At 39.9% G+C, this 16,033-nt stretch overlaps 1 protein-coding gene across 1 annotated transcript in view; it reads left to right on the top strand.

Moving 5' to 3' along the window:
• CHL1 (cell adhesion molecule L1 like) overlaps positions 1 to 15,426 on the top strand; it is a 60,011-nt gene extending 44,585 nt beyond the window's left edge. The window contains exons 19-26 of the mRNA XM_085300048.1: positions 580 to 695; positions 851 to 1,055; positions 1,429 to 1,551; positions 2,833 to 3,012; positions 10,535 to 10,696; positions 11,401 to 11,532; positions 12,198 to 12,270; positions 14,598 to 15,426. Coding sequence (XP_085156174.1) covers positions 580 to 695; positions 851 to 1,055; positions 1,429 to 1,551; positions 2,833 to 3,012; positions 10,535 to 10,696; positions 11,401 to 11,532; positions 12,198 to 12,270; positions 14,598 to 14,814 — 1,208 coding nt within the window. The 3' untranslated portion in view covers positions 14,815 to 15,426. The remainder of the gene's footprint in view (positions 1 to 579; positions 696 to 850; positions 1,056 to 1,428; positions 1,552 to 2,832; positions 3,013 to 10,534; positions 10,697 to 11,400; positions 11,533 to 12,197; positions 12,271 to 14,597) is intronic.
• The last annotated feature ends 607 nt before the right edge of the window (positions 15,427 to 16,033 follow it).

The raw sequence follows: 16,033 nt of genomic DNA, 5'->3' as shown, positions 1-16,033 counted from the left end.
TCCTTCGCCCGCGGGCCGTCTGGCAGGGGAGGCGCCGGGCGCCGCGAGCGCGCAGGGCGAGGAGCCCCGGGGGCTGCTCTGCGCCGCCTCTCCCCGTGGACCCCCTCTTGCACCTGCCTCCGTCAGCGGGCAGCTTCCCTTGGAGTTCAGCGGCGGATCGAGGCCCCTTTTTCTCAGGCACGATAATAGCTCTCTGTGTTGTGTAGTGATTAAAATCCCACTGTTTAATGAGTTTAGTTGTAAAAGGAAATTGATTGTAAGAAACCTTTATTTTACTACCTCCTTGAGTGATGCGTTAATCATTTTTTTATTCTCGCTGCTGTAAGCGTTGCTTGAAACAGGAAATCATAAATGCTAGTGTTGAAATTTGTATGTCCCAGTGCACCTGTATTCCAGCCCTCACCAGGACGTGCCGATGTGGCAAGCTATTTTATTGGCCCATTTCAGGCAGGTGTAATGGCTTTTAGCCTGGCTGCCGCAAGCCTGCCTGAGCTGGAAAGCCAAGCCTTGGAGCATGTTAGAAGTGTGAAATTGAGCTCTTTTAAGTATCTTTAATATGCAGCACTTATATTTTTACAGTTCCAGATGCTGCTCCCTCCAGTGTGTCGGTGGATACCGTGAATAGCACGCTGGTTAAAGTGTTCTGGTTTGGAATTCCGAGGGACAGAGTTCGCGGACACTTAAGAGGCTATAAGGTTGTGAATTTCTCTTTAAATAGTTGTATACACTTTTACAAACTATTAAATGAGTGCTGTCTGAATGATAGATCGCAGTCTCTCATTTCTGGGAAGATGAGAGAAATCMATATTCAAAACATAACTTGTTACAGAAATACCAATCTTATTAACAGGTCAGTTGGTGGAAAACAAGAAGTATGCTGGATGGAAAAAGACATCACCCAGAGAAACACTTCCTAACCTTTGTTGGAGACAGAAACTATGGAATGATTCCTGGTCTAGAGCCCTTTAGTGAATTCCGCTTAACCGTGTTGGCTTACAATGCAAAAGGAGATGGACCAGAAAGCTCTCCAGTTGTGTTTGAAACTCCAGAAGGAGGTAAGAAAGAACAGACATGTGGGATGGAGGCAATTAAATAGAAATCTTCCGTGTAACTAGGCAAGTTAATTTTGTAAAGTTAAAGTGATGGTAAAATCTTCTATATTCATAAAACTCTTCACTGGAAAAGACCCCAAAACTCTGATGTGCTGAAGAACTCCGTTAATTGCAGAAGGAATAGGGATAATTAGGCTGCATCTTTTTGGGAAGTGTTTGGCATGTTGCTGAACGGGAACACAAACCACTAGCGGCATGATAGATAAAAATGCAGAACGCTAGGTACTGAGCTAGCCTATATCTTAGTTTAGCCATTACCTGTAGAGATAGACCTCTGCAATACTCCCTTCTGTAAATTACTCCCTGTGTTTTCCAGTCCCTGAGCAACCACGATTTCTAAGGATATTAAACTTTGATAAGGACTCCGTCACTCTGTCCTGGGGACTTCCCAAGAAGGCAAATGGCCACCTTACTGGCTACCTTTTGCAATACCAGATAAGTATGTTCCTGTACTGCTTTGGTTTTGGGATTCAAAAAATTTATTAGTTAAAACTAACTATTTTAATTCATATGCGAAAGGTTACTTACAACAGGTGCTAATGGGAAAGGCTGTGTTTCAGAAATTCCTATAATAACCGGAGCATGAGAACGTGTTTCAGAAGTGTGATGTTAGCAGAGCCTGCTAGGGGGCAGGCCAAATTCATTTTCCAGAGCAAAGACCTTTTCGGTGTACTTTTCCAGCCTGGGTAAACTCACGATGCTGCCATGCTCTATTCTACATTTGATAGACTAATTAAATTATTTCAAATTTGCAAACGGTACCTAATGTAGTAGTTTAAACACACATAAACTGTAGGAGATTTTTACTGAAGTGAAACCCATTCAACGCAGAGTGATTTGTAATGAGAATAGTTTTGCCACATTTATTCAGATTTTCACATTATTTCATGACAGCAAGCACCTCCTTCCTGTTAAGTTCCTCAGAAGAAGTGAACTATCAGTGAGTCACGTTACTCAGTAATCCCACTGAAAAACGCCCAAGCTGCAGGTACAGAGGTCCAGGGGTGTTTCCTTCGTGCCGTGAGGAGCTAGAGTAAAGATTCTGAGTGGGGAAACTGAGTCAGAGTACAGTATTGATTCTAGATTACCACAACAGCAAATGTGGAGTCTGATGGCAGTTCAGGATATTTTATATGTTCTCAGAGGGTGGAAGTGGCATACAGCGTGTGCTGTTTACAGCAAGGAATTCTTAGGCACTTTTGGCTCACCTCTGGTGTTAACAGAAGAGCAGAATACCTTTGCAGTCAGGGCCTAGAGGCTGGAGTAGAGGCCTTTGGCCTGTTTTAGGTGCTGGGGTGCAGAGAGTGGATCCATCTGTTGGGCAGTCTGGGATGGCAGCACCTCCTTCTGCAGCCAGCGGCACCAGAACRGCCTGCCATCAGCTTGCTTGTGAAGGTCTGCAGATGTTTGGAAGCAGAGTAAAAATCATCTCATACATATTTAACATTCTAAGAGACCATATTTTTTAGCTCCCACTCAATATGTACATATCTGGGATTGGAGAGCTTTAGGTACAACAAAAGCTCAGCAAGTAGTTGGGTGATTGACGTAGACAAGACAAATCCCATCTAAGTACTCCACAGGCCAGTAAATACGCTTATTCAGACTTCCGCCCTTCCTGCTTACCGCCAAACGCCTCCCTTGCACCAGCGCTCCTGACGTTTCTGATGTCGGCAGCATTCAGCTGCTGGATGTGACTCAACTCGCTTTTATCTTTCAGTAAATGAAACGCATGAGATCGGCCCTCTGCACGACGTCAGCATAGCAAACCACTCCACGCTCAGCTGGCGGSTCTCCAACCTCAGCTCCAGCACCAAGTACAAGTTCTATGTCAGGGCTTGTACAGCGAAAGGCTGTGGAAAGCCGGTCACAGAAGAAGGACTAACGATGGCTCAAGGGAGTAAGTTAATAGGCAATATGTTTTTATGCGGAGAAGCCTAAACAATAACGGAAAAATCTATTGAGAATATTCCAGGCTTCACATTTCCTCTGTAATTAGAGGAAATAAATCTGTTTTTCTGTGCATGAGAACAATCAATGAACTTTTAATGTAGCCATGCAGCACTTCAGAGAAGAAGAGCTTATCTGACTGTTTCATTTTGCTGTACAGTGCTGTGTTTCTATTCCCACTGATCAACTCTTTAAGCTGTACTAAGATCAGCGATTTGCATTTAGTTGTGAGCAGAAAATTGAATATCTAAATAGTCGGTCTTCAGTGATATTTTGAAACTAAATTCTGCCCTGGCATGAACATGGGAGACTCGCAACAACATTAGCAGCAGTTATTTGACATGGAAAATCCATATTAATGTAAAGTTGATCATAATGCATTTGATCCATTATTTTATTGTTATTTTATCAAAGACTGGAAGAGATCATTTGCARACCACTTACACCATATTCTGAAACATGGATATTCAGTGATTTAAAGAAAAAGTACAAGCAAGATATTATTGCTCTTCTTTCTCATTCAGCTGAAATGAAATAAAATATATTGTGTTCAGCTAGTCTGGAAATTCGACAGTATGAAAGAACAAGTCCTTAGCTGTTAATCAGAAACCATTGCTGTGGACTTACTCTGGGGGAGGAGRAAAAAAACATGATTAGCAAGAGAGTCCTGGCTGATGAATCATTTTTAGCAATAACAGTCTGTAACAATGTTGATATAAAGTAGAAAAATGGTCCTTGTTGCATAATATGCTGTCAGACTTCCAAACTACAGAATCTCTTCAGTTACGGAACACATAGGAAAGAAACAAATACTAATTTTTAAAAAAATTAACACATCCCATGTGTAAAAATATCACATCCCAGTGCAGGATCCAGGCATTTATTTTCTCAACAAAAGCTGTTCTAGGTTTTTAGGGTTTTGTTTTTTTCCCCATCACTTTCTTGCAAAATTTTAGGCTATCTCAAGTGCTCCTCTGATCCATACCTGGTTATAAAAGGTAGCATCTTTCAGCATCTTTTTAAATGCATGCACAGCCTGAAAGAGGAATTTCCAGACTGGCCTCCATCTGTCCGACCTGGGAATGCCCAGAAGGGGAGTCACCAGCTTATCTCCCGTCCCTCCCGCTGCACTCTGCCGGCTTGTCGGTCTCACAAGCACAGGCTCATCTCCTCCTCAGTCTGCAGTGATTCCCCACTTCCATTTGCAGCCTGATAGACATTGTTKCCCAGAAATTACCCTGCCCAGGCTGCAGCAGTGTCTGTGAACCTGGGTTAGGGTTTCTGTCCGTGTTTCCACCCCAGYTGTGTGGCAAATCATTCCAGGGAAGCTCACGAGTTCCCATGGCCCCACACGCAGTGTTATATTTTCTTCRTAGTTCTTACGGGCTCTCAACTCACCTTCCAAACTGCTGTTCTGGCCAGCCCTTCCCCTTGCCCTTGTTGTTTGCCTGCAAGGTTTTCTACTAGCCCCCTTTTCTCAAACCAGTTCTGCTTAGGCGTTTTGTTTTGGCCACATCATTCCCTTAGGGAGCACGTTGTATCATTAGACCATTTGGTGCCTCTTCGCTGACGCAAGTCAGTGCCTTCCCAAGTGTCCCGTAGGCTGCAGGCAAAAGATCTTTCTCTTTTTTCAATCTAAAATCTGCAATTTCACTTGTATTAGTTACCTTCTCTGGTCCTCGTTGGGCAGCCAGAATAATATATTTTGGCCACTTGAAAGTCTATAGTGTAGTTGAATAAACTTAGCAGGTTTTAAGATACACATCCCTGCATGATACAATTAAARGGATGATAAAGAGAATGTTGACATTCATTTTGCCCTTCTTTTCTGTCGAAAGACTTTGTTTCACAAATGGCGACGAGCGAAGGAAGCRCTGCAGAGCGCGTGTCGGCTGGAGTCGTACAGTCAGTCCGCACCGCGGGGCCTGTTCCTGCGCACCCCTCGCGTGGGTCTCCTGGGTCTCCAGCCACCCTAAGTTAGGACCCTGCATCTGCCGCTGAGATGCCTTTAGAGTTTTGTGCCATTATTTGTTGGCTAAATTGTTCAGACATTTTTCAACTACATGTGCTAGGCAGAAAAAAAATCACACTTTGCAGTGACCTTTTGGGGGGTTTTAAGCTGTGGCTTGGGAAGCAGGGCAATTGTTCGGAATTAAAACAATTTCTTTCCKTGAAAAAATGGAGTGATTTCAAAAGTCAAGGTTTGTCATTTAAAATGACCCATCTAAATGACAGATTTAAAATGTGGTGCCCTCTGAAATGAAACTCCGTAACAGAGCACTCCGAGTTCCTTTGGGTTTTGATTCAGTGATTCTATATCCAGTATRTTCCATTTTTAGTAATAAAAACATAGAGCTCTCTCTGTTCCGTTTAGGACTTTGAATAGCTTCTATTGCTGTAAAGTAGCTTTTGCAGACTGTGCCATGGGTATTTCAGAATTTCAAAATACCTTCCCTGGAAAAGTGGAGAYGTCTAGGCAGAAGCTATAGATTCATTCACATTTCATCAGTGATAGATTTGAACTGAATCACTTTCATTACTTTCATTTATTTGCAATTATCCCTGTTGGCACAGTCTGGAATTGGAGAGTAAAGTCAAGTCTTTCTTTTATACATGATGTATGTATCACTGCTAAAAAAAAAAAAGTCTGAGTGGGAAAAACTGTTGTACCCTAAGTGCTCATTTTACAAGCCTGTAATTTCTGTGCAACCCATTTGCTCGCAGAGAGTTTGCAGGGGTGTGACTGGCTGAGTTTAGCAAGCAAAGTTTCTCTCAATTAAATACATGTAACTCCCATACACATAAATGGGTAAATCTGACTCTCTCCCCCCTTTCTGCCTGACTGCAGTATCTTCCTCAGCGAACGAACCATTCGGATTCACTTTTTTGTGAGGGGTAACACTTCCGTTTGGTTTACCAGCACTTTACCAAAGGTCAATGAGTGGATATTGATAGGGAAAGAAAATCTCCTCCTCTCACCTCGAATTCCTCGCTCCCCGGTGGGCCAGAGCAGCACTCCGCCGGCCGGGCCCGTCCTGCAGAGCCGGTGGCAGAGCTCACTGCACCCGATACCGCCTCCGTCGGCTGGTACTGTTTCTGCATGATCGCGTCCCAGAGGAAAACTACACTTTCATGTTTATCTCTAGGATTAAACCCACACCTGCTGGAATTAGAGAGATAGAAACAGGCCATGCAAATGTAACAGCTTTTGTTACAGCATTCTTGTACGAGCTAAACCCCCAGCACTGCTAACTAACACAGAGTCACTGGAATAAAAGACTCATTTTCCATGCATCATCCTAAATGTAACCGTAATAATTCAGATATGAAATACTGCCGTACAACCAGAGATCTTCCTGTGTTGTTGATAAAATGATGTGGACAGTCATTAACACCTGTGCCTCCTGAGCTATCTTATTTGTGGAAAAAAGCTTGGTTTTGTTTTTGCACAAAAGCAGAGAATAAGGCCCCTCATGGCTGGAAGGGTGACTCATGGTCACATGTACAATGAATCCTTTTGCCTGTACGTTATCATGGTACTTCTACAGTCACTGCAGCAAGTTACTGTTTAGTTATTTACCATAGAGTCCGAGTTAATCCTTTGGCTTTTTACCTGGACCATTATTTGCTTAGTGACATTGATTTAATGATACGAAGGGAAGTTGCTTAGTACTGCAAAATAAAGAATTTTTAAATTGTGAATATAAAGAAAATCCCTTACATTCTAAATTACAATATGAATGACTGAATCAAGGTTTCAAGACCAGCATTTTTATCTACAGTGAAGTGTTGCATATGAACCCTGCTGAAGAATTTATAAATTTGCTAATATTTGAATTTAACCATTCATTGTTGTCATTGTTAGATCTTGATAAGTAAATGTTGTGAATTTACCTTGATTTCATGCTGCAGAAGTAGGTATACTGTCTTTAGACAATGAGCCTTGTCTCTGACTTTTTGTTTTCAGGCATTATTTCTTGAACGACCTGTAGACTAATTAGTTTTCCCCTTGAAAATGTCTATTTCCCAATGATCACTAGCCCTCAGAAGTATAACGCAAAATAATGTTCTTACGTAAGTGAAAATAATCATTTAATGTAGGAGTTCTTTTTAACTCAAAACTTCGTTTCATCTAGAGCTACCAGTGTATTTAGAGGATTACTAAATGTGCATTACACGTTGAGGAAGATTACTCTGTGTCCAGAAATTCAGACCTTAATGAAAAATTCATCTGGAGGAAGCTGTACGACAGCAGCTTTACTTTCCAAAGCAGCTGAAGAACAAACGTTCACCAGTTTCGTTGTGTTTCAGTGGCAGCTGCCACCTAACTCCTCTGGCCGCCGGAAAACCTTAACCTGAGCGAGGTTCTCGTGAGACGAGGAGAGTAGCCATTTACAGCACAACGTACCGTTTTAGTCCTCTTTTGCCACAAGCACAGTGAAAGAGGAAAAACACGGCGCGCRCGGCCGTGGTGACTGCCACGGGGTCTGCAGCAAGGCCCCGGCTCCTAGGAGGGAGGACAGCTCGGGTGGCCCTGGTCRGGAGAACCTGATGAGAAATAGTTGACCACTAACTCAATAGCCTCACCTATAAATTCCCCTTAAAAGATCTGACAYACAGCAGGCTTCACTATCTCCATAGCTTAAAATCTTCACAATTTAGCGTGAATTACCTCCCGCACTGTAAAAGCTCAGAAGATGAAGAATAGTTATGGTGCATATTTATACACTTTTAATAGCCAGTCAGTAGAGGAAAACTAATGAAAGTTCAACTTTCCGTTTATTGCAAGCAGATGTGTTTGGACAGGCATGGTTATAAATTAAGAGATTGCCCACAATTAGTATTTAGTTGTTAGACTACCAGCTTTTTTACGTAAGGATATTTCCTAACAGATGTGCTGACTTTTGGAAGACCAGCACGCTTGCAATTCTTTGGGGGAATTTCATATATTTTTTTTGCCTTTATACCATAAGCTTCTATAAAAAATAGGTGTTCTGTTTGTTCTCATAAATCTTGAAGCCCAGCAGGAATATTGTAAAATTGCAGTTCAGTGTTTAATGCTCATGCTAGTCCCATGATATGGCTGATAAATAGAGGGGGAAGATGAGAAGTGCTGGTGATATGCTTTTATTACTAATGCCTCTGCTCCACTATTGTAGATTAAAAACTAACCCAACTGCTTTCAATTTTCTGAAGCTAATTTCTGCAGCTCACTGACCTTTCAGTATATTGAGCTTCTCCTTATCTGTATATCTTTGCTTTTATTTTTCAGGACTCTACACTGCTTTTTCTCTCCAACCACCAAAGTTTCCCCCAGTTAGCACTGCTTTTTCTTCTCTAGGTGCTGTGCTTGATTGCATGACACAGATCAGAAAGAAATCGCGTGGAAGGAAACCTCCTAATCACTTGTCTCTGGACACCCATACTGAGTTTTAAAGTCACCAAAAAAAAAAAAATCTGTTTAGTGTTCTGTGACAGCAAGTGTTTAACATCCCGGAGAGCCACTGGCAAATCATGAGTCCCAGGCAGATCAGGTTAGCTTGTCGAGGCAAAACTCCCGTGGAAGTTCCTCCCTGATCCAGCCAGGCCCTTAAGCGTGATCAGTACCGTGGAGGGTCCCCTGGCAGGGAAGGGGTTATTTCTCAGCTGCGCCAGTTCCCCGTGTCTGCTTGTGCAAGGAGCTGAGCATTCAAAAACAAGCAACTGGCACAAGCTGGAAATAAATAGGTGAGACGTACAGGCTGGATAAGTTGGTTTAACCAAACGCACAGCACACAGCGGCTGTGGGCCTGCCGTTGAGCTCAGGGTTAAGCGTTTTGCTTGCGAAGGATTTGGTGAACCGAGTAAGGCCTTTGTTGTGTGCAAATTGGARTATATGATTATCGAGTCTGCTTGGCATGCGTAAGTGTTATATGGTACTTAATGCATAATGAGATTGAAGTTCACATTAAGTCTTGTTACTTTATGGATAGTGTTTCAATTAAATGCATTTTTCTGATGTCTTGATTTTAGAAAGTGTAATTAAAATATACCTGTGGTATCCTGTTGCTTGATTTGCAGTTTGATTAAAAATTATAGCTCAGTTTCACATACTTCATTTAGCAAAACCTACCAATAGATGGATTAATTTATGCTAATACACTGTGCTTCAGTATCAGCAGTATTTCAGCTGTATGTGTTCTCTCTGGTTCCCAGTGGTCTACTAATTTAAATGCTTATTGTAATATATGTATAGTTGCCTTGGAAAACGTATCATGTATTGCTTCTTTGATTGCGCCTGCATTGGTCTTAATCTTTTTTTTTTCTTTCCTTCAGCTGTCAACTAAGCCTTAATCTCTCAAAGCTTCTTGCCTTGCTTGTTCCTAGTTCCACTATTAATGAGCGTTGCTTTGCTGGGAGTGCTAGTTGGTCGAGCAGTTTTCAAATTATATGGTGTGCTCAGTGCTTTAGCTTAGGAGACTTCATGAAGATGGCCAGATAAATCAGGCAAATTAGGCAACTGAACACAATTAAAGGGTCATATTTATTAATGCTRTCTTCCACGAGTTGTTTCCTAACGTGGAAGGTAAGCGCACTCTTGTGCCATACCTATTGGTTAACCAAAGAAATTCCCATATGAACAAGCAGTTCTGAATTTGGTTATATGCACAGACTTCTCACGTTGTTCTTGGAGTGATTGCTGACATACGTAGATGTCCTTTTACTGTTATCCACAAATGCTATTTTTAAAAAGCATAATACTTGTATTTAATATTTAATTATTTAATGCAGACAGAAATTACAGCAGGAGTGCAAGTAAAAAGGCTCTAAAATTAGACATACTGGAATTTCCCTTCTACCTCCTAATCGAATATTAAACTCATCAGAAATATTTAAATATCTAAATATCCATTTAAGAGAAAACTTCAGCTGTATCTAAAACAGTGTTTTACACGGGCATTGTGGAACTTAAAAGGACATGGAAACATCACTGTCAGCAGAGAAATGGGTATGAGTCCCAAAGTTATTTTTTTCCATGAGGCATACAAGAATTCGTTTCTAGATAACAAGCTGTCTGTTCTTCCCTGCTGAGTTCAGTTCAATGGGAGAAGCATCAAACCCCAGATTATCTATACGAAGCAAACCCATTTTCAAGTTGTAATTTTTTTAAGCATGCATTAGTTAGAGCAGATCCATAATCCCGCATCGTTGTTAACTCTCGTTCTGGGAAATGTACAACAGCCTTCATAAATATCAGGGTTATTTCAGTCTGCTATGTATTTTACCTGATAGAATATTAAAAATCAAATAGAGGGAATGTTTTTTATTTTACTACCTGCTTTTAAAAATCAGATTATCTGATGACAAATGTTAAACAGATCATTGTGTGTCATATTTGTGTGTTATTTAGATTATTTTTAACTGTGCATGCCACAGGCCTTTGTTCAATGAATAATATTAATCAATATGATTTGAATATGTACGTTTTGTAGGTAAAGGGATCGGCAAGATTTCAGAAGCAGTAAATCCCACCCAAAAGTTCCACCCCATTGAGGCACTTGAGCCTGGAACTGAATATACAGTTCGTCTAGTGACTAAGAATTGGGTTGATAACAATAGCATTTTTGAAGATGTAATTGAGACAAGGGGGAGAGGTGAGAAATGAAACCCTTCAAGGTGATAAAGATTTATTTTCAATGTAAATAAATGTTGAGGTTATATATTTTGATATGCACTGAAAGTGTAAACTTAAATATCAAAATCATAAAATACGAATTTGCTTTGTGATTTTTAAGTTGGCTCTTGCAACTGAATGCCATCGAGCATAAATGCATCCATGGTTCTCAGTTAGATCTTACACTTTACTTGATACACAGTAACCTGGAACAATTACAGACCTTTACAATACATAGTTTTACCTCCTATGTGATTTTGAAAGGGTAGATTTGTGATATAATCTGTGTTAAATGTGCTAGTCGAGTGGTTTGCATGTATCCGGTGCACTTTTAACTCTATTTCTTTTGCAAAACTGCTTTTGCATGAGAAGCTTAACAATTCTCTGTTCAGCTTTCCTAGTTGGCATTAATCCTTTGAGTCAAATACTCTTTCAGCATTTCTCTTCCAAAACATCTGTATTTTGCCTTGTAGACAGTGCATGCACCTTAGGTCTAAAAATGTCACACTTGAACATATTTCTGTCTTATATTTCTCTAAGTTGAGCACAATAAGTAGTGACAGCCTGATTCAATTAAAATTCAGAGAAGAAAATGTGAAGTACTCATTTTATGGAAAGGTGATGCCATTTTTGTCTGGTTAATTTTCCTCTTTTTAATTCTCCCCTCCCCTTTTTTTTGCAAAGCTTATGCTGGCATTTATGACGGAATTTCTACCCAGGGCTGGTTTATCGGACTGATGTGTGCCATCGCTTTGCTCACCTTGCTGCTGCTAACTGTTTGCTTTGTCAGAAGAAATAAAGGAGGGAAATATTCAGGTAAATGAATTTATTGTCATTTTGCTATGTTCACAAGTTAATAACAGGCATTCTTCACACTTTTATCTCTGGAGGCTGCAAAGCCGCAGGCAGAAACACGCAATTAGGATGTGTGGCTTTTGATAAATACCCACAGAGTGGTTTCTGATGAACAGAGGCAAATCTCTGGTCCCTGGGTGAGAGAGTGCTGTGGGCTGGTAAGAGGTCTAGCTCAGGTCTTCGATACTACTTGCTCACTTTTGGCATTTAATCCACCATAGAGCCAAGGTCCTTAGCAGATGCACAGCTGAGCTTGTATGACGGGCCACTTGCATGCTCCCATTCCAAAAAATAATTGCCACGTGATGTAATAACTGACATATGCTTCCAACTATAGCAAAACTACATAACAGTAAGATATTTTGCTAAAAGCATTTCTGTAATTTTCAAAGCAATGACTAAGGATTTAAATGTAAAACACTTGCTGGGTCTCTTAGAAATTAGGTATTGACAACAAGCTATCAATAAAAACATGCTATTTGAGTGCAGTAAAACATTTAATGAAAGCTGTTGTCTTCCAGGGCAAGTTGTAGGTAGTAAGAGGCAGYTTTCCCATTGCGCTTGCAAAAAGAAAAGTCCATGACGGAACATGGCATACAGATCTGTGCTTTATTTTATTTGTACAGTGAAAGAAAAAGAAGATTTGCATCCAGATCCTGAAGCTCAATCAATAAAAGATGAAATCTTTGGGGAATATAGGTAAATAGGACTTGCTTTAACAAGCATTTTTGTTTGTTGGGTTTTTTTTTTCATTTCTAGATATCACCGGTTTTCATTTAGGACATTTTATAGCATGCGAATAATGCTATCTTTTCATTTTCAAAGCAAACCTCACAGGAGTGGATGATAGTAGGAATATACCGGTATATCCAGTATGCTTAAATCCACCTAGGTGGGAATATAAGTAAATGTTGATGTATTAGTRGTTATTTTTCACATGCTTTTTATTTAGCGTTGTATGAATAATGTAAATATATTTGATAATTTGGGGTCCTGTTCTAATGTCCACTGACGCCTTTTGTATGCCTTCAGTGGGTTTCTCAAACCCAGTCAGGCCATCATCTTGAAATATGGGCGTTGTTCATTCTGGGGAAGAAAACAAGAGAAAGTTTAAAAAAAAAAAAAAAAAAACTCACTGCAGAAGTTTCTGTGTGAGAGCTGAAATAATCACTTTGGCTTCTTTCAGATAAACAAAGTTTATAATATTTTGCAACTGTGGTGTGAAGTAAAATGCATCATTATATGAACCATACTGGAAAACTGATGTGGTCRGCCTTAAAGGCATAAAGTTTCTGGAGAAATCCCACTTACATACTACCTTATTTGTACTGGCATAGTTTTTTTTTCTGCATAATTTCATCTTTATTTAATTTTTAATGCTTTCTAATGGGACAAATATTTAGAAAGGTAAGAAAGTCCTGAGGTTAAATTTCACCCCACCACCCCAAATCCAAACTTGTCTTTTATATAAATAGAAAAGGCATGTGCTGAAAAGTAGTAAAAGTTCTTAATGCATTGATTACATGTTAGTGATTAGATATTGAAGARGTAAACTTCAGGCATGTTTTTCCCTTTTTCCTCAGATAACATCATTGCCAAAGCTTTGCTACAGGATTGGTATTAACAAGGACTGTAATCAAATAATTACATGCCTAGTTTAGAAGCTTTATTTGGGGGTTATTTAAAGATTTTTAGTTGGCTTTCCCATTTCCTTTTGTGTGTTTTTTTTCCTTGATAGTTGGAAACATGTTTACAAAACACTGATATATCCTGATGCTTTCTCTTACCTTCAACTCCTTAAAGCCACAGAGAGGCTTTAAAAGTTTCATACGAGCAGGCTACAGAGCAGTACGTGATGCTGCAGCAGTGTGATCAGCTGTGAGCCGCTGACCACGGGCAGCTCTCATGTTGCATGAAATGGTGAAACGTCAGAGAGACGTCCAAGAGAGACCTATGACCATACCTAATAGATGGCCCTAAAGTAATCTAAAACATCCATGCGTAGCTCAGATAGGCTTCACAGGCATTTTTTATGGAGCAAGCTGATGCTCTGCAAAGCCTGGATCTGCAGGAGGTTGCAAATGGCCATGGGGTGCAACTGTTTTGCTTGCTTCTCTAGAATTAAGTAAAGGTCACCCGACTTYCATGTTCAAGCGTAAGCTCGGCTTCTTTGAGTCTTCTGCATTGACCCTAGGAGGACTAGCTACTGAGTATACTTCATTTTGGTTACTGGTTGTCCGTTTCCTTTAAATTGCCAATGAACACGTACTGCATATTGGCAGATACGGATACTCTGAAGTTTTACGATACCAATTCAGCCTTCTACTCCCCCCTCCCTTTTTTCCCCTTTATCAGAGAGAAACTCCATTAGTTACAGTAAGATCAGACACCAGGAGAACAGATGAAAAATGGAAAAAAAAAAACACTTTGTTATTTCCCTAAAATCAAATAAATCCTCTCAAAGCAGAGAGGTATATAACCTACAGCTTATGCCTCATTCCACAACTGTACTTCAGTTCACCTACCYACTGCAAAAGGAAAATGCAATAAATGGGCCCTGAAAATTGCCCACTGCCTCGTGAAATGAAAATGCCTCTTTCTGTAAGGTACAAAAGACTTGACTGGAATGGATCCCTAAAATCCTTTTTAGCATTTACGTCTTGCTTTTCTTCCCCCTTCGCTTTCTCTCTGTTCTACTTCACTCCATCTTTCCAAGGGCAAAAAGAGGAAAGAGACTAAACCAAAACACGGGAGTGTTTTCAGTAGGGTTTCCCTTTTTAACCAGTTTTGTTAAGCACAGACTGATGCACCTGTAAAATTCAGACAGCACATAGGTCAGCATAGATGAGCTGCGTGAGCTGCCCTGGGCCAAGCAGGACGCAAATGGTCAGGTCTGAATGTCCAACCCACGTAGAAAATGTCTCATTCGCTCTTCCCTGATCCTGGGTTCTCTTGTTTTAAAAGAGCCTTTTCTCTGCTTGCAATAAAAAAATGGATTTTTGGAAAGACATTTCTTTGTTTTGTAGTGACAGCGATGAAAAGCCGCTGAAAGGCAGCGTCCAGTCAATAAACGGGAACATTAAAGCCACCGAAAGTGCTGATAGTCTGGTAGATTATGGAGAAGGGGAACACGGGATGTTCAATGAAGATGGTTCATTTATTGGAGCTTATTCTGGATCTAAGGAAAAAGGATCGGTTGAAAGCACTGGGAGTTCTACAGCAACTTTTCCTCTCCATGCATAAAATATTAGCAAGAATGTTTCACTTTTAATTGTGATATTTGTCCTGACTAGTACTCGACAGTTACCGTATGTGATTGGAAATAGGTTGCAGTTGAGTCAGYCAGGAACCCAACATCCAGGTGATACAAAAATAAGTCACTGCCACTAAAAGATGATTTTTGAGACTAATTGTCCTAATTGTTTAGGTGTTTTCTTCTAATGAAAACCAATCRGATCATTCCTTATTATACAAAATATGTCACTCAGTCTTACCAAAACACAATTTCTCAGTGTTACATATGTATAGTTACTTGCTACTCTGTGTGTTTTTTAGTTTTGGAACATGTTTCTCTGTAAAATATTTTCTTTTCTTGTGTGGCTGTTGTTGCTTTGTACATACTTTTATGCCCAGTATTTCCTCCATATATCAGGACCTCATCTTTGGAGAGGTCAGAACACAGTAAGAAAAACAAACAAAAACACAGGTTACTCTACAAAGTGACGCAATGAATCCTTCTGAGGAAAACCATAATTTTAAATACTAAGAAATATATTCTATGTATTATTTAATTTTTCGTAAAGAAAAAAACTCCTTTGCTTAAGATACTTTGAAATTATTTTAGTGGTTACAGCTGACTGCAATTACTGTTACCTAGAGATGCAATATTATATGTGGAAAATTTGCTCTCAAAAGATAAAGTTCAGATGATGTGTATGAATCTTCTGTCCAGTAGCTGGCACTATTTCCTTAAATAAAGTAAGCTGCAGTAACTTTCCTGTGGCAAGGTAAAACAGGGTTCCCATCCAACCATCATTAAAAAGAATTTTAATTTGATTTTCTGAATCTTTGCAAGCTGCATTTCTAAGCAAAAGGCTTTTTGCCTGTCTCATGTCTGTATATTTGTGTGCTAGCATACATTTCATGGAGATGTTGTACATATGCTATTAATAATGACACAATTTAAAGTCAATCTTGTTTTATTTTGAAATGAGACATGATGCTAGAATGAGTCTGTATAGCTGTGTAGTAATAGAATTGCTTCTCAATATGAGCTTGAACCAGCAAAACTAGTTTTCAGAAGGAGGAGTTGTGTGTAAGCCAATCATACGAATCTCTTTTCTTTCTAATGTCACATAAAATAGATCTACCTGACTGTCAAGAGATCATTTGTTTTCAGCTATTCATTGTTAAATAAAAACAAAAGCAAAGAGGAAATATTATAAAATAGTTTCTTTTATAT

Source organism: Rhea americana, unplaced genomic scaffold, assembly GCF_003343005.1.
Source record: "Rhea americana isolate MKP2758 unplaced genomic scaffold, rheAme1 scaffold_16, whole genome shotgun sequence".
Lineage (NCBI taxonomy): Eukaryota > Metazoa > Chordata > Aves > Rheiformes > Rheidae > Rhea > Rhea americana.
The sequence above is the reverse complement of the archived record's forward strand: the minus strand, read 5'-3'. Positions and strand labels throughout refer to the sequence as shown.